We start from the raw sequence: 18,977 nt of genomic DNA on the forward strand, positions 1-18,977 counted from the left end.
AAAGAACAACAAAGCAGCATAGGTTATTTGTCGCTTTATTGCACAGAAGAGTTCTGACATTCTTTCCAAAGTTGCATTTATTCAACAGGGCTTGAAAAATTCCCATACAAAAAAAAAACATTTCCAATACTACCATGCAAATTTATCAATGTTTACTAAGTGTTCATTAATTATATAGATAACAAGTAAAATATGTGTTTTAGTGTCCATTACTACTCAAAAGTTGATTCTAGGGGGAAAGGAGAAAGACCACTTGCAATACAGATTAATATGTTGGTCTTGATCAGTAGTGCAAATAATAACAAAAATGTTGGGGCAAATTTCCATATTGAGACTTGTCTGGAATGTACATGGGCTTCATTTGATGAAAGTATATTGTTTAACTGCTCTTAAAAAATTTGTTAGGATCCTGATAGAACTAACTATACATAATACTACAATATGTGAACTACAACTGACAGACAAATTGAACATATCACATCAATTTTGGTTCAACTGAAACAAAGGAAACCAAAACCATATTTTTAAGGACATATAATTGTTTCCAAAGTACTTTTTGTCAGTGAAACAACAGCTATCAGAAACCTTGAAGTATGACTTCATGGAGTGAACAGACTTCAAAGTGTTAGTTGCATTTTGATCCAACAAAAATATGCCGTACTCACTTCAAATTGAACTTACACACTGAAGCAGCTGAGGGCATGAAAACTACAGTTTATCAACATTAACAACAATACATGGTCATTACTCTGTGCCAACAATTTTTCCAAAATAAATGCAATAATATTACATGTATGTACAAAAATTTAGGTTCATTCATTTAAGTGATGGAATGGGGGACCTATTACACAACACATTCAGAACTATGCCAATGGAAAAGCTAAATTTATACTACTAAATACAACAAAGAGTAGGAAAACTTCATCAATGAGCTAAATGTTTTTTTACTTCTACTGTTTTATGATGAGCATAATGTCTCATTTACATTTTACATGAAAAATATATTTAGCAAAATAAATGAATAAGTATTTATTTGTTTTAATTTATTTTAATCCATTTATAATAAAGTATTTGAGATACCTCAAGAATTTTAAAAAAAGTAATCTTAATAAATTTAAAAAATTAAATAGCTTACAACACAAAATATCACATAATTGATGTCAGCTACTCTTCCAAGATACACAACAATAACCTTTAGAAAGAGAAAGAACCTTTTCATACACTCAATCATCAATTCTAGTATTTGTTAGTTTGCTATCAATGCATAATCATTGGCCTAAACAAAATATTTCATCTATGTTCATTAAAACAAAACTATCATTCAACAGAATAAAATAGACTAATTCTGTGTTGTTGGACATTTTAAAAGCATGATTCATTCATCTAATGCTTCATTAGTCACATGGAAAAGTAATTACATATCTTTTTTTACAATAAAAAAAAATTAAAGGATGCAGCTAACATTGATACCTTTTGCAACAGATCACTTACTATCTGCTTAAACAACATTTCTTGCTTCACAGAAAACAGGATTGGTAGCGGAAACAAATTTTAACAAAAGCACAATAACAAGAAGATTAAAAAAATATTTTAATATACACTTGGGCCAATACATGGGTAAGCTGCTTATTAAAATAAATTGTTTTTAGTACACAAGTTGTTAACCTTGTTGCAAGAGAAGTTATCTATCATTAAACAACCACTGTATGTGTGGCAAAGATAACAGTTAATCCCAGCTGCTGTGCACATTATATAGTGCTACTCATACCTTTACACATAGCAAATGTGGTGAAGAAGAAATAGCCAACGAGGCTCAGATGAATGTAAGAGAGACTTCATTCAAGATTTAGAAAAGTGTGTGATTATTCTGTTGGCCGAATGCAGCAACAGCATCAACCCACGATACTGAATATTGAAGTCAAATATTAGTAAAAGACACAAAACATCATTAAAACTTGTTTACTTTTAGTCAATTTCATATTGGGTAACTTGTTAGAATATATTGCAAAATGTCTCTTGTTCATAATACTTAAAAATGACAGCTTAAAAACATAAAATGTAAAAAAAAAAATTCACTATGCATCACAAGTCAGAAAAGAAAAAGGATATATCACAAACAGAATGTGAAATATTTGATAGAAAATACTAGCTGTGCTGCTACTCCTGTTCCACAGCTAGTTATCTGAACAGTAATAAAGAAACATACTTATAAAGTACAGGACAAGCAGATAATTGACTTCATGCTCTCATCTTGCAATTAAGTTACACAAGCATTCAGCAGCTTGAGTTACACATTCAGCTTCTTTTTACACTCACACACATGATCATAAAATACTTCATTACAGTTATGACTATTTCTACACAAAACCCATTGAGTGGAAACATTTTGTTCAGTACTCAAACATTTTTAAATACTACAAATATTTTTTAAAGGCTACAAAATATATTGAAAGTTGTTACTATTTTTAGAGCAGTGTAATGTATTAAAACCAAGTTGTGTTATATTTTTAAAATTTCAGTGAAATATTTCTATGCAACTAGCTCTTGGCCCATGTCAAAATAATATCAGTATCAAAATAATTTAGTTAATTTAAAATAGTCTAAATAACAGCTTTGGGTCCAGAATATGTTACTTAGAGAATGAAACCTTTTGAGCATGACAACAAACAAAATCTGCACATACAATTAGTTAGTAATAACTATCATTTTTCTTTCTGCTCCTTTTCCTCTTCCTTGACTTCATCCTCTTCATTGTCTTCTTGATGTTGTTGGTAGGAAGTTTTGCTGCTGCCCCCACCATCAGATAATAATGAGGGATTGTGATGTGAAAGAGCAGCTTGATAATTCTTTCTTATCTTGTCAGCCCTTCTGAAGATAGTGATCTCCTACAAAAAAAATGTTATTACACATTAAAATCTATTTAAAAAAACAAATCTTACTATTCTAACCATTCTTTCTCAAACTTTTTCTTATAGCTTTAAAAAAAGTTTGCTTAAAACTGACATAAAACTAAAAACAATATATATGTATTGAAAACAAGAGGATACCTGTTGTTTAAAGTAGCGGCGCTCTTCTTCATCAACTAACACAAGATTCAGGTAGTATCGAACAGAGAATTTCTTGTTAATGTCTCTCATTGTTGGAGTCAGCTCATATCCACTTAAGAAAAGTCGAATGGGTATTGATTCACCTGGACACACATTATTATAATTTCAGCCCATTTTAAGCAAAATACAGTATATTTTTTTAAGTGGCACTTTAAAAGCTCAACTATACTTTTTTCATAACCACTTCTCTCTTTCTTCACAGAATACCAATTTGAGACTGAACAAAATACCCACCTCTAACTGGTGCACCATCCATTATTTCATATTTGGCTATAGTTTCATTCTCATTGAATGTATTTGGGCCTGCAATTATTGATTAATAGGTTTTACTATTTAGTGTTTGAATTATTTTAATACAAACAAAAAATCTTCTAAGACATTGCAGCCTGAGACTAACTTCTTGAAGCTTTTAAACATTATCCTCTTTCAACATATTGAATAAAACATAAGTAATAGTATTTAAAAGTGTTATTCTTTAAATTGTTAAAGAAAGCTAAAAAATTTTTTAAATAAACACGTTAGTTCAAAAAAATCATCAAGCTTTAGTCATATAATCAAATGTAACTTTTTGATATTCATCAAAGGGCTTAAATACAAAATACAATAAAGCTGAAGCAAAAACTCAAATATTTATCAAATGACACAAACATTAAAGAAAACTGACTCATTAAATTTGGTTCTGAAATACAAGATACAGAATGATCATTGATGTTGGTTGTGTTATTTCAAAATCAAAGTAATATTGGCATTCTCTTTTAATTAGATACTGTAAAAATGCTAAAGCAGCACATATTTCAGCAATTTAAAAATTTAGGCCTAATTGTCTAATGTTTTAGAACTAAAAATAATTTGTAAAATTTTTATTTTAAATAATGACTTGCTCTTTGATTTAAATTATATAGATCTAATTTGGATTTGAAAAGACAAAAACAAACTTATAAAAACATTTTTTTCTTATTACCACGTTTGTTTCTTTTATGCTGTCCTGTAATAAGTACACATAAACTATTTTTTTTTTTAATGTACTAATAATTATGGTTGATTAAAATGGTTTTTAAAATGTAACTTAAAAGCACAATGTTAAAGCATAGAAGAAAAACATTTAAGCATGCTATGCTGAATAGAGTTACAAATCACACTATATTTAAAATTTCATACAGTTTGTAAAACCTCTAGCATAATGCAAAAAAAAAGTTTTTTTTTTAATTTTTTATAAATTTTACATTACTACAAGGTAAAAGAAATATTCTTTTCATGCAAGAACTAAGCTATGGAAATTAAGCCAGACAATGAGAGCAATAAATAAAAAACAGCAAACCATTGGGTAAAGCAGAGAAGTTTTCCTTGAAATAACCAGTCCAGAACAATGTGCCTATCAATGCTTGTGCATGTTTGTGTGTATGTGTGTACCTGTCAGTGTAAAAGTACCTGTGCCAGTAGTCTCGCGTTTTATCACTTGAAGTTCCATGTGCTTGATTTTGATTCGCACCAACAAGAAGTAAATCTTACCAACTATGACATCTTTTAAATGGTATCTGGAAACCAAATAATATTTTTACAAGTCTGTATATATTTGAATATATACATATATACATATAAACCCTAGAGGTTATACTTCAATTTAGAACTTTAGAGGCAACTAGACAAAATCAGAGATTCATAGAAATTTCAATATTTTTGGCATTACTTTGATAAACTGTGAATGTGTTCGTAAAATTACTACCAAGAAATAGCAAAGGATTCTTATTATCTAAGTCTGCCTCTAATATGGAATAATTAAACCAGCTAACAATTAAAATCGATTATAAAAAGAAGCTTACAGATCAATAGAAATAGCTGGTCCATTAGAGAAAATTGAAAGAGCTTTGCATAGTGTTAGATTTTTTTTAGATTTTTTTAAAGAAATAGCAACAAGAAAAATGGCTTTAATAATGCCCACAGAAATGAATGTTTAAGCCATAGAAATTATAGCTTTGAACATACTCTAAATAGACATTTGGGAGAAAAGGGAAAGATGAGTATGATCAAAATCTAAAGTGATAGACGATTTAAAAATGTTTAAATGTACTTTCATTTTGCTCAAGGTTATTGAAATAATTTCTCTATATTTGTAAAAGAGGAGAGTAAAAATAGAGATAAATGAAAAAGTAAATCAAACTATGCTATAACTTTAAGATCAGAATAGAAGTGGATAATTTGTAATTAAAAGACTGTAGAAACCTTGAAATATTGTGTCTTGTATCTTGTGTCTACACATGTATAAGGCTACAAATATTTATTATGCAACAATGAAAGATCTACTCTAAAAATGCTTGACATAGAAGGAGGTAAAAGACATCTAGTGAACACTGACAACTAAAAATGCAAAAATAGTCTCTTATGGAATTGGTAAGGTGATTTCAGTTTTTGAACAATTCTTAACAGTAATCATTTAACTCAACTGGGAGAAGCATTTATATTTTATTTTTTTAATAACTGTATTAATAGTAATGTTTTAAATTTTTAAAGATTTTAGTTCAAAATACCTCAGAGATGTTTGAAACAACAATAAGCATATTTAAACAATAAATACTAACAAAATAATATATCAAAAGCACAGATTGTAAATGAACTGTTGACATATACATACAACCTTGCTCAAAGCTTCACTCTTTACCTGCCCCAGTTGTTTCTCTCCTAACTATTGCCAGTTCCATGTATCTAATTTTGATCCTCACCAGCAGAAAATAGATCTTACCAACAATCACATCTTTTAAGTGGTATCTTTATCCATGCCAAGTGCAATAAAATGTAATGCAATTGAATATCAGTAATGTAAAAAAATTGCTTCCCATTTCTGACAGGTGTTACAATATCTTTAGAATAAAAATGTTAACTTTTTGATTTTTTTTTAACTTCAGAACAATGGAGTTTTGATGATAACATTTTTATGTCACCAGGTGATTCCTATGTTACAAATTGTTTCTTTCATCATAATAAATGTATATTGGTATCTTTTTTTTCCACTGACTTAACTGCTTTTTTTAAAAAGAGGAACAGTTTTAATGTGTACATAATTGATATATATTGTCTTACTTGGATTTATTGTATTCAAATTCAATGTGTAAACAATCCTCAATTCCAACTTCCATCTTGATACTGGAGTTCATTTCTGGGTACTGTGACAATGTGTGAACAACAATATCTTGCTCTTTTACTGTGTCTGTTATACGTTTTACAATTGTCACCCGTAAGAAATATCTGGAACAACAATAGTATGTTCACATTTGTTTATAAGTCATATGCAATTTGAAATGGATATAGTATCTATAGAAAAAGGTACTGATTCATAAGAAAAAAAAAAGCCTACCGTAATCTAACATTTGCTCCTGTGTAAGACTCATATGGTTTTTCTACTTGTGAAAACTCAAAATTGTAACTCGTGCTCTGAGTGAGTTCTCCAGGACGGGCCAGCTCCTTAACCAGCGAGGTGAATTCTTGGTGGTTTCCCCGGTCATAGTACAATTCTGGAAGAAACCACAAGAGAAAAATACTACTATAATATTTCATATATCTCATGAATAAACTTTATTAAATAATAAAATATTTTGTTTAAGTGAGAAGAAACTAAATCTATACAGATACTTAATTTCATTTTTTTTATGTATAATACAAAGTTAGAGCTTACCTATTTGACCAATGAATTCAATTTTGATTCCTTGATGCTCTAGTTTACTACCACTTTTTCTTAATGTTATATTAACCTGAAAGATGGTCAGATAATGCATATTGAACAAATAAACACAAATGAAAAAAACCTACTGTGACTAAAGAAAAAGAAAAAATAAGCATTTAAAAAAGAAATTAGATTTACTGCTTTATAAACACACCTTACAACGTACTTGGAACGTGTACTAAATATAAATAAGGCACGACTGCATGCACATAAAAATAATTTCAGTGACAAATACATTTGATTTTCCATAATAATGATTATTGGTTTGTAGTTGTGTAACATTGTGTCATTCATTAAACAAAAAAAACTATATAATTATGTGCAAACAGAAATTTGTGAAAAGTATTATTTAATATAATTTAAAATACCTAAAAGAAAATTGTTAATTATCACCTAATTGGGAGAATATATTATTCTGGACATGATGGTGTCATTTTTTAAATTGACTAATAAGTAGGAAAAGTCTTTGTAATCATACTAAATTTTTGAAAAAATCTTTTAAAAATATGGCAAGAGATAAAATTATAGTTACATTTGTAAAAATTAAAGCCATTTGGGAACCATTGATTACACTCATTTTTATAATTTTGTGTCAAATATAAGCCGTTGAAAAGCCGTTTTCAAAAACTGCCCCTAACCTCTCCTTGAAGTCAACCGGAATGGCCAGGGACAGTAAAACAATGAAAGTCAGGACAATTGTTCTCAATGATAAAAATACACAATAGTGATCTATGGTGAATAGTGTTGTATTGTATATATATAATTCTCTTCTTGGAGACAATAGTAAACACCCCCCACCCCTACATGGTCTGGTGAGCTGTGGTTCACACTAAATGTTTACAATCGTAGAATTAGGGGCAGATAATTTAGTTTAAACGATTTTAAACTTAGGGGAGGTAACTAAGAGGAGTTTACTTTCACGGGGGGGAGGGGGGAGGAGGGGGGTTATCGTCCTTAACGAGCTACTGACTGATAGTGTTTTAAAGCAAATATTTTCAGTGGCAGCGTTGGTACTGTCGAATTCACAAATTATGAATTACTGAAAAATAGAAAATAAAACAACTAAATAGCGGCGTATGATATGCCACGGGTCGGCTCGTATTAAATAATATAACATCCCCAATCACCACAACACCCTGACTCTACTAATCCAAATTAAAAATAAAAGTGTTTGCTAAATTACTACTATATTAGTTGTAATTATTTCTTTGACTATTTCTAGCCTTAATGAAACCGGGAGTAATTTTGTACTTATTACACAAATGTTATAAAATATTAGATTTTGGTTGAAGAATTTGTTTTCTGGCAAGAAAAATTTGGAACCATTTGGAACCAGCTTTTCATGTCTATTAAAACACATTTTTTAAAATACTGGACCAAATGATTTGTAAAAGCTTATTTTTATTGTTTTAAGAGATAATCAAGAACAACCTCCACCTGCAGATCTAGAGATAAACTGAGTCCATGCATAATCAGTCTTTTAATTGATAACATCAGCAATAAAGTTGATATTTAATTGACCAAATGTAAACAACTATATCAGGATCAAGGAAGTTACCATAAATATACTCAATATGCACTTACAATTTTTTTAGAGTAAAATCCATGGTTTGAAGCTTTTTAAAATGTTATTCAATTTTTCAATTATTTTTCCTCATTAGGTTTTTGCAGAAGGCAAAACTTACTGTCACAGACTGTATTATTATGTATCTTTATTATATTGTGTTTTGCATGAATGAAGAGTACCTGGCTAGCGGAAGGACTGTCTGAGCGATCGTCATGTGTTTTTTCATGTTTTTGGGTGAGATCGCTCATGTACGGAAGGGGAGAGAATGGACCGTATAAAAGGGAGAGCAAAAAGGTGAACGGGTGTTGTGTGCTAGGACTTGGGGACTTAAACTGTGGCAGTGAATGGAAGATGTCTCCATGTCACTTGGAGTCGTGATTGTGATTGTTACATATACCAGTTGTTCTTCTACTATGGATTTACCACGGATTTGTCATTTTCACTGTATATAGTGTAAATAAAGTTGTCATTTGAAGTTGCCACTATCGCTCGTGTTCCTGTATGAAAATTAACCCACAACAACAAAAAATTCATGTTGTTACATATGGTGTCAGAAGTGGGGCAACACCAGTTGCTATATTCAGTATATTGTCAGAAGCAATTGAAGAAGTGTTTCTACATTATTATCAGACGTGTTGATACATTGGAGTCAGGTGATTGAAGAAGCTGATACATTATTGTCAGAGATGGTCAACGTTTGTTACTTTGTTGGCTGAAGTGGACGTGATGTCACATTATTATTGTAAGCAGTTTTCAACGTTTTTGAAGTGGTCTTACACTGTTTGCCAGTGAACAACGCTGGTATATATCAACTGTTCAAGTTTTTTCTATATGGATTAGCTGTTCAAGTTCTTCTACTGTGGATGAGCAGATCTAGTTTATTAATTGTAAACTGTTCCTAAAGATGTCTTATCTAAAACTGGACAAATTTCTACTCTCTAACAGGCTACTAGAACTATTTTGAATTTTTTCAACTTTTTGGAATCAACAAAGTGAACTATTTTTGGACGTATATATGTACTATGAACTTTTCTTGGATTACCAGATGTCTGTAATCAACTAAAACAAGCCAGAAACCAAGAAAGGGTATTGTAAATTAATTAACATTTATCTATTGTCAACTTATGAATTTATATTTTATGTCATAAATAGAAAATATATCAAAATGTTATGTTTTGAAGAATATCTAGCACTAGCGAGGGCGCAAGGCATTAAGAAGATGAAGAAGCAGATAGCCTGGGCAAACACTCGATTTGACCGAGACATAGAAGAAGCAAAAGAAGCATGGGACGAAGAAACAGACCAAACCCCGACAAGCTCATGGAAATGTATTGAGAGAACTAGATGATGTGATAGAAATAGTGTGTAATAGATCAAGAGCTATTACAGACATGCATAAAGAAGAAGACATTTCAGAAGTAGATAAAGCAGAGGAGACTGTACAACCAAAAGGAAAGAAAAAAAAAAGAAACAGAAAACAGAAAACAGAGAGCAGATAATAGGGCTGAAACTATGGAAAAACAAGTAGGCCTACATGAACTAGCATATGAACAAGAACTATTAGAAATGAAAGCTATAACAGACACAAATGAACCAAAATTAGAAAGTGAACAGACAGAATTTAAAGCAGAACTTGAAGAAGTAAATATTGGCAACCTTTGGAATGAAGAACTAAGTAACATAGTCCAGGAAGAATTGATACCCAAGGATAAAACAGAGGGTGAACTTACTAATGATTTAAAGGTGACAGATACATTAGAATGTCTTAAGATTGACTCTTTATTGAATGATACACAGGTACACGAGAATATTATTGAAAGTTGTATCGTAAGTCCATCAGAGAATGGCAATCAACAAAAAATAAGCCCATCAGTGAATGGCAGTGATGATTTAATAAGTCCATCGGAGAATGGCAGGAATCATGATAAACTGATGATGATTAATGAATCAGTGAACTTAATAAGCCACAATGAAGAGAACGTACCTATTGAGGAGTTACTTAGAAATCTGGAATCAAACTATAAAGAAGATATACTAGAACTCAAGAATAAATTTAACAAAGAAATGGAGAAATTAACACAGAAATTTGTGTGTGAATTAGAATCAATAAAGAAACACAAGGAAGTTAAGAAAGATGAAACAATATCTAGAAACTACAATGTCAATAAATTACAAACTGATAGTAAAAGAAACGTATCAAACTATGAATACAGTCACCATGTTAATAAAAATGTCATTAATGTCATTAATGCACAGAATGAAAGAAAAAGAAATTTAGCAAACTATGAATACAGTCACCATGTTTATAAGAAGCCCAAATCTAGATGTTTTTACTGCGGAAAAACAGGTCATTACCAAAACCAATGTTGGCATAGGTTGGCAAGTCAGAGAAGAAACAATTATGTACACAGAAAGTCATGTGAGAAATACAGTAATTTAAGAAATAATGTACCAAGTTCAAATCAGAATAACAAAAGTGTGAATAGGTATACTAATGGAAGTTACCGACGCAACACATATTATGAGAGGCCAAAGCAATGCCATAATATTTATATTAAGTTGGTTGATGAACCAAACGAACGTAAACAAAGCAAGATAACTACTGACGTTGTTCAGAAACCAGAGGAGAATATTAAAACAAATGAAGTAACACAAGTTACACGAAATCTAGGAAATGATTATGGTAGCAAAGCTAAAAGCTACAATTTGAGGGAGAGATGGCATACAGGTCATCGTCAACTGCACGAGAACGATTACTCATGCTATAGAGGATGCTAAGATAAATTATCAATTGACAGTTTATTAATATTATACAGTCTGTAACTGTAATATATAAATATCAAATAATGTGTTTGAGTAAACATAAATTGTGTACTATATCTAAAGAATGTAAACTGTATTATGTTAAACCTATTCTATACTATTAATTAACAGGGAATAATGTATAAAGTAAAAGTTAGAGACTATTTATTCTGCATAACAATAAGACGGAAGTCTCAATGATGAATTGTGTATTAGTCATACCTGTGAAAGGCAGGAATGTGGTTGTGTTGTGACCTAGATATGACTGAAATGGGTCGACTAGGGGAGACAACAAAGTATATTACTCATGCGTGGTAATAACATACCTTGATGATAAGGAAGTTTTTTTTTACCACATAGGATATAGTTATTTAAATTATGAGTTGAATTAAGTCTTTGATAATTTCAACTATGTATTATGTTTTGGTAATTAAGTCATGTACCAGACTGGTTTGGTAATTTATTACACTCATTTGTCTTGTTTATACTACAGTTACTGGGTAATTGAAATGTTTTTTTTCTCCTATGTGAATGTATATTGATGCATTAAATATTACATATAATGCTTGTACATTTAAAGTTTTTGTTCAAAACACTGACATATTTTAATTATCACTGATATAGTCACTACATACTGTTGTATTTGTATGCACTATAAATTTATGACTACAAGTGCTTAGTCTAAAATGAATATATTTTACTCTACTTTGAATTGTACACAATTTTTTGTTGTCTGGCACATGATCCTGCCCTACCAATACTGTATTTATAAATTTTGTTGTCTGGCACATGATCCTGCCCTACTAATATTGTATTTATAAATTTTGTTACACAAAATTTTATTCGAAGGGGGGACGTGTCACAGACTGTATTATTATGTATCTTTATTATATTGTGTTTTGCATGAATGAAGAGTACCTGGCTAGCGGAAGGACTGTCTGAGCGATCGTCATGTGTTTTTTCATGTTTTTGGGTGAGATTGCTCATGTACGGAAGGGGAGAGAATGGACCGTATAAAAGGGAGAGCAAAAAGGTGAACGGGTGTTGTGTGCTAGGACTTGGGGACTTAAACTGTGGCAGTGAATGGAAGATGTCTCCATGTCACTTGGAGTCGTGATTGTGATTGTTACATATACCAGTTGTTCTTCTACTATGGATTTACCACGGATTTGTCATTTTCACTGTATATAGTGTAAATAAAGTTGTCATTTGAAGTTGCCACTATCGCTCGTGTTCCTGTATGAAAATTAACCCACAACAACAAAGAATTCATGTTGTTACACTTACAAAAAATACAGCAAAAATCATACAAGAAGCCAGTCCTGCAAGTCTAATTACAGTACATCTACGACCAATGCTCTCTAAATATAAAGATATATGGACAAACTAAGGTCATCTACAAAAACTATGTTAAACTTTAATTTTTATATAGCCTGAGGGCCCACTGAAAAAAATTCTTACATCTAAATCCTAGACAAAAGTACAATTTTGTATCCTGCACTATTCATAACCTGTAAAATATGTTAATTTTGAGAAATATAAGGTTTGCTTAAACTGGTAAAAAATACAAACCTTTCCTGAAACAGTTTCACCATCAAAATAAAGATAGTGCTTTTCTCTTTTCCCATCCTCAGTTTTAATTTCTGCTGTCCTTCGATTTTCCTGCCCATCTAAAACTATATCAATCTCTGCACTCTGCCCAAAGCCGAAAAAGCTCTGAAAATATATACAGGAAAATCAGTTAAATATTAAAAAATAATAACTAGTTTCAGCTTTAATAAAAATTGTGCTAATTATAATATATTCTAAACTTCCCAAAGACAACTTGATCTATAAAAAATTTATGTAAGGATAGTTGTGAATTTAAGTATAATAAAAGGGCTTTTTGAAATACTAATTGAAATTGAATTTGCTTTCATCATCTAGGGTTGCCACAGGTTGTTAGTTTACAATAAGCAGTATTCTATATAAACAACATAACTTTGCAAAACAATGTACTAACATTTTGCAGGACGGTCTTTGAAAATGATAACTTATAGTAGCATTATAACTACCTTAAAATGCTGCTTTAAAATGAGGACATAATTCAAATAACTCTTCCATTTAAACAATCCTAAAATTAGCCTTGATTATGATGCCAACCAACAATGTGATACCAGATGAAATAAGCAGCTCTATATAATGCTGTCAAGTCCTGATGCTTCATTAGAAATGCAAATACTTGAGTTGAAATTAGATGCCTAAATAGACACTAAGCAAAATCAACCTTTATAATGTTTAAAATCCTTAATTATTATCTTGTTGACACTTCAAAAAATGACCAAAATTGAATTTTCTGAAACATTCTTTCACTAAATGAAATTTTATTAGTGCAAAGTGCTTATTTCCTTGAATTTAAGATGTGTGCGGCTTCCTGCTGGATTCTTACAATACAAAATACTAAATATTGAGTAACAAATACATTGCCTCATAGAGAACGCAACAGTAATCCTTACTTAGTCCCCCCCCCCCTCCACCCTCAAAAAAAAAAGAAAAAAACATTCTAGTATTTTTTATGGTAAATTGGTAAATGGTCGCTTCTACATTATCATAGTTCTCAATTTATTTTACAACATCAGATAATTCAATTGATTCTATATTAAGTTAGATATTTAATCTATTAGAATTAATAGAGTCTGTAGTGGAATCATAATTTTTTTTAAATTAAATGCTTTGGCGCTCTTAGGCAGATTCCAATCACATACTTGCCTCACTAATTAGCACTAAATAGTAAATACTGCTAGAAAAACATATAAAATTATATACTTTCTTTGAGATAAATATTACTTTATTTAAAAAGTACATTTTGGGATTTTAAAAAAATAATTAAGCTAACAATAAACACATCTATGACAATAGTTTCGCTGTCTGTCTGTGTATCTATCTATCTGTCAAGAACGCTATGGAGAAAACACAAGCAGAGTAAAAACTTTCATAGTAAAACGAAAACGAAACGTGATGTCACATGGAGCATTTAGTAGGAAATAGTCTAAAGCCGGGGGAGTGCACACAATAATATGACGTCATTGATTCTCCAGTAAACATTGAATTGAAAAGCCAATTTCATCTAATCTTAGAAGTGGTTTGCGTGAAAAGTTTCTTTCAAGCAATTCTTCGGGTAGGCCCCCCCCCCCCCCCCAACTCAAAAGAAACGACGTCATCGATACTCTAAAAAAAAAATTGCCGCCTGATTCATGTGTCTAATCTTAAAAGTGGTTTGCTTGCAGAGTTTCTTTCATGCATCTCTTAGGGTAGGGGCAGATTTCAGATTTTTCCTCCCCGGAGAGTGGGGGGGGGGGGGGAGATGTACTTGAAATATTCGGGGGTAGGGGTGGACTAAATTTTCTGGGAGGGGTTGAACCCTGGTAAAAGTAATATTTTCTATATACGTTGTATTTCGATAATGGGGACTTGCTTCGGGGTGGGTACTGAGAAGGGGGGAAGGGAGGGGGGTTGAGTTAGTAATTTTAATTTTGGTTTAGAGAAAAAAAGACAACACTATCAACCTAGCGCCCGTTGTATCTCTCCCTCAACTGGCCATTTATCTCGTTTTTAAAATAATTTTAAATTAGAGTTGTTGGGGGTTGTTCTCCCTTAATTTATTATATGGGTAAGGTTTCTGAAGAAGACTTTAGTACTCAGTAGCAAATACGTTAAACAATGACCTAGGTTAGATATGCTCAGTTTTTTTAAATGAACAATTTTAGTTCCTATGGTCATCTTGGGCCTAATTTTTTTGTGGTTTGTTATCTTATAATTATTAGGCCTAATTATAATAAAAATACTTTACAATGGAATACTTTACATTAGGACATAATATGATTCAAAAAATGTAGCTATAAAATAACTTCAAGCACACTTTTATTATATTATCAATTATTTTGATAGATATTTAGGCCTGATATTTGATTATGTTAGGGATTTTAGAAATAAAAATATCCATACAAAAATAAAAACTATATATTCTTGTAGAACTCACCTATATGAAACAAAACAAAAATTATCTTTCTACCTCCAATAGTTTTTTAACATGAAATTTTTCATGAAGGGAAAAACCCTTAATAAGTTAATACAGGCCATTTGTTATATGTCAACTTGCATATCAATAAATAAGCATAGTCATTGTACTTGCTGTTGACTATAAATAAGAAAAAGTAAAACTTTAAAACTATAAAATAGTTCTTGGATGTTAAAGTCTTCTTAACTTGCTTCATATGTGAGTTTTAAAGCTTAAGTGCTACTAGATAAAGAAACAACTTATGTTATGTGTTATCCCAAAGAAAACTTTAAAAAAGCCTTTTAAAAAAGCCTGGCAATTTTGTATTGAAGACCTTTAGTGCTTTAAGGAATTTTTTGGATGATTTTAGATACCAATGTCCGATAATAGACTCATCCATAAAATAGGCGTGTTGGATTGTTAGTAGTATTGTAATCTCGACTAATTTATGGTTAGAAATTAGGGTTAGGCGTATGGTAGGACTAGGTTTGGGGTTAGGGACAGGGTTAGCAATAGCATTGACATTAGCCAGCTATGTATGTATTTAGTTAACTACCAGTAACCAAACACCCCCTTTTTAAAAGAAGATTCTATTATCTGACACTGGTATAAAAATTCCCCCCACTTTTTATATTGCCCTTACAATGGACACCAGTGAGTTGACAAGAATCCTTCTGTAATGTTGACATGGAATAAAAATTTGCTTTTTTAGATATAGGACCGTAAAAATAATAAAAGATAAAATTTTATTAAAAACTTAAGCCTAAAATTAATTCAGAAATTTAATATTTTTAGAATCAATGCTACACAAGTTGCAGATCCAGAGAACTTGAAAATAATTTGATGAGTTTAAGGCTACATTTCTATTTATTTTCATCAAGCCTAAATTATAACCCGATGTTTCACTTTCGTAAGACAAACATTGATTGGCTGTACAGGATTGATTTCTGGTAGCCCCACTTTATAGTTTTTTTGTTTACAAAACTTTGAAGATCAAGTTTTTAAATAACAATGCAAATTAAAACACCATGACCTAGTTTTTCTTTTTTTAGCTTACAATGTGTACAATAGAATATATGGCAGCCTATCAAATAACAGGATGCCATTGTTTATGTCGCCATTACACGTGAAAACCAAATTGTTTTTGCTTTTTTTTTTTTATTTAGTTACCGAAAATATTAAAAACATGAAATACATCCAATCTTTAGTAGGCCTAAAGTCAGAAAAAAAACAGACAGGATTTTATAACCATATTAATTGTAACTAAGCCGTGCATGATTTTTAAATAAATTTATTGGCCTCTCAATTTCCTTTGAGACTTTTCTCACTGGTGTCCATTACAGTTATCGCATAATAGTAAATGATAATAGCAGTGGTCATTGGGCATTTTGAATGGTCTGTACTTCGATTGTCTTCTAAATACTCTAAAAAAATCTGGTGACCTACAAAAACAATCAGCCAATGATAATGTGAGTAAAAATTGTAAACATCTATTTAACATAGATCTAGATCCAGAGATAAAACTAATTTTTTTTTAAAAAGTTAATCATAGCTGCCTTCTTAAGTTCAAGTTGTATTTGAGTCAACTAGAGGAGCTTACACTTTTCGGACACACATAGCGAAAAAACGCAACGTAAAAATTCCATGCGGTCTCATTCAGTAACCGCTTAACATAGAAAACAAAAAAAAGTATCATATCTATCCGCAACCATTCTACTTTAATAATGTGTGTGTCATTTTGTATTCATACGCATAGAACTTAAGCTATTCTTGTTATAGTGACTGGGGGTCTTAACGTGTGTTCGAACACATGTAATACAGTTTTACATGTGTTCGGACACCTTTACCCGTCATCGGACATAGCACTTTTTGTTCATTTAGAATAATTTAAAGTCAATTTAATGAATAAAAACATATATTATATGCATTTATATTGTGTTATTGATTGTTTGTGAGGTAATTTTAATAGTATAAAACCTTTTTCCCACACTCCCAAAGTTCATCCCATTCAGCCATTGCGGCTCGCGCAGTACGCTGCTAAGCCAGCCAGGCCACATGATTCCCCCTCCTCTTTTGCATTCCACTGCCTTCTTGACCTTATTTTGACCCTTTCCCTTCAATAACCAGCCCCTTTTATGCTCTAAATTCTTATTTAATAATATTTTTGTGTTGCTGTCCGATCCCATGTAAGGCCCAATAAGTTAGCGAACACCCCTTTTTTATTGTTCAAGCACGAAAAAACCCATTAACCTTGACATTTACGATGTTCCATACATATATAGAAGCTATTTATAATGTAACCTTTTAGCTAAGCAGTGATTGGTTCAAGTTTTGCCCCTAAGTCCAACCCTAGGTCACTTCATCCGGCTGGTGTAAAAATAGAAATGTGCGTACCATGCAACGTTAAAAAATTTCTAAAAATAATTCTTGAGAAAGGAAACGGAAGTACTTGACACGGAAGTGTTCATAAATGAACAGTTTACGTGCAGGCGCCGTGGTTTCGCGTGAGACATGCTAATTAAAGTTTCTATGAGCCAAAAACCGACGAAGTGTTCGGTCCTACGTAATTTTTGGTGTGTGTCCGAAAAGTGTAAACTCCTCTATCAACTATCTTTTCCAATAATGTATGAAAACCTGCGGTAGGGCTGAGGTGAAAAGTATAACATCTGAAATATAGATCTACCCTTTAAAAATCGAGATTCCATCGAATCTACTTGAATTTGGCCTTATTAGTAAAGGGAATGAAGGAGAATTCTGAATTCACTGACTGAGAATTCAGGTCTGATGAGTAGTGAGTAGTCAATGAAGAGCCCACCCCCTTTTTTCATTAACGATATCGATATACCGTCGGGTTACAGAAACAATAAAACTATTTATATTTCTTGTAAAATCTACTAAGTATAGTATACGAGAATACTTTTACTATTACGCTACATAAAACTTATTAGATCAAGAGGAAGCTATTCAATAACAAAAGGTACCATTTTGCAGGGTCCTCCTACTGCAATTTTTTCAGTACAGTAATAATGTCGAACTAGTTCTCGCAGCCGACGAGATTTATATTTGTTTATATTTTATAAAATTAGAAAAAAAATGAGCATTATTATTTCATTCTTGAGCAATTATAACTTATATTTCTAAAAACTAGTTATGATATATTATTATTTCATTTTAAATAATTTAAAGTATTATTTAAATTGTCTATTATGAGGGAGCCGTGTCGAATGTAAGTGACAATCTAATTTCAAACGTTACAGTTTCGTATCTTTAAAACTCAAAACAATCAAAAACTTAATATTTCTATTTATTACTATTTTTTTTAATTCGGTCTATTTATTAACAAACCTATTAATAAATTAATTAATATACGTTTCCAAGTACAAATCATTTGATCCTGATGCAGTGGCGTAGCGAGGTCGGGTGTCACCCGGTGCGGCACTTAATGGTGTCACCCCCCAGAGGCGTAGCGAGCCTTCCCGGGGACAAACTTTCAAATTTTCGATTTGCACCCCCCTCAAACTTTCGATTTGCACCCCCCCACCCTCAAATTTTCGATGTGCACCCCCTCAAGTTTTTCTCTATATATTTTGCTATTTTTTGCATTGGTGTCACCCCCCCCCCCTAAATGGTGTCACCCAGTGCGGTCCGCACCCCCGCCCCCCCCCCCCCCCCCTCGCTGTGCCTCTGCCCTGCTGCAATCCATTATCCTGGAAATTATCAAGGAGAATAACTTGGCTGTAGGTCTACCTT

General features: G+C 31.6%; 1 protein-coding gene across 1 annotated transcript; it reads right to left on the bottom strand.

Annotated features, from left to right (window-relative positions):
• Positions 1 to 21: 21 nt before the first annotated feature.
• Positions 22 to 18,294, bottom strand: LOC131950401 (vacuolar protein sorting-associated protein 26B-like). The gene is made up of 9 exons (XM_059312526.1): positions 18,209 to 18,294; positions 12,764 to 12,907; positions 6,775 to 6,850; positions 6,457 to 6,613; positions 6,183 to 6,347; positions 4,536 to 4,642; positions 3,342 to 3,410; positions 3,048 to 3,190; positions 22 to 2,885 (listed from the first exon to the last, which is right to left on the bottom strand). Exons 1-9 carry the CDS (start codon positions 18,209 to 18,211, stop codon positions 2,703 to 2,705), a joined length of 1,047 nt encoding a protein of 348 aa, XP_059168509.1. The 5' UTR covers positions 18,212 to 18,294; the 3' UTR covers positions 22 to 2,702.
• Between the last annotated feature and the right edge of the window lie 683 nt (positions 18,295 to 18,977).

The sequence above is a fragment of the Physella acuta genome, unplaced genomic scaffold, assembly GCF_028476545.2.
Source record: "Physella acuta isolate Inbredline_101_S28 unplaced genomic scaffold, ASM2847654v3 ptg000760l, whole genome shotgun sequence".
NCBI lineage: Eukaryota > Metazoa > Mollusca > Gastropoda > Physidae > Physella > Physella acuta.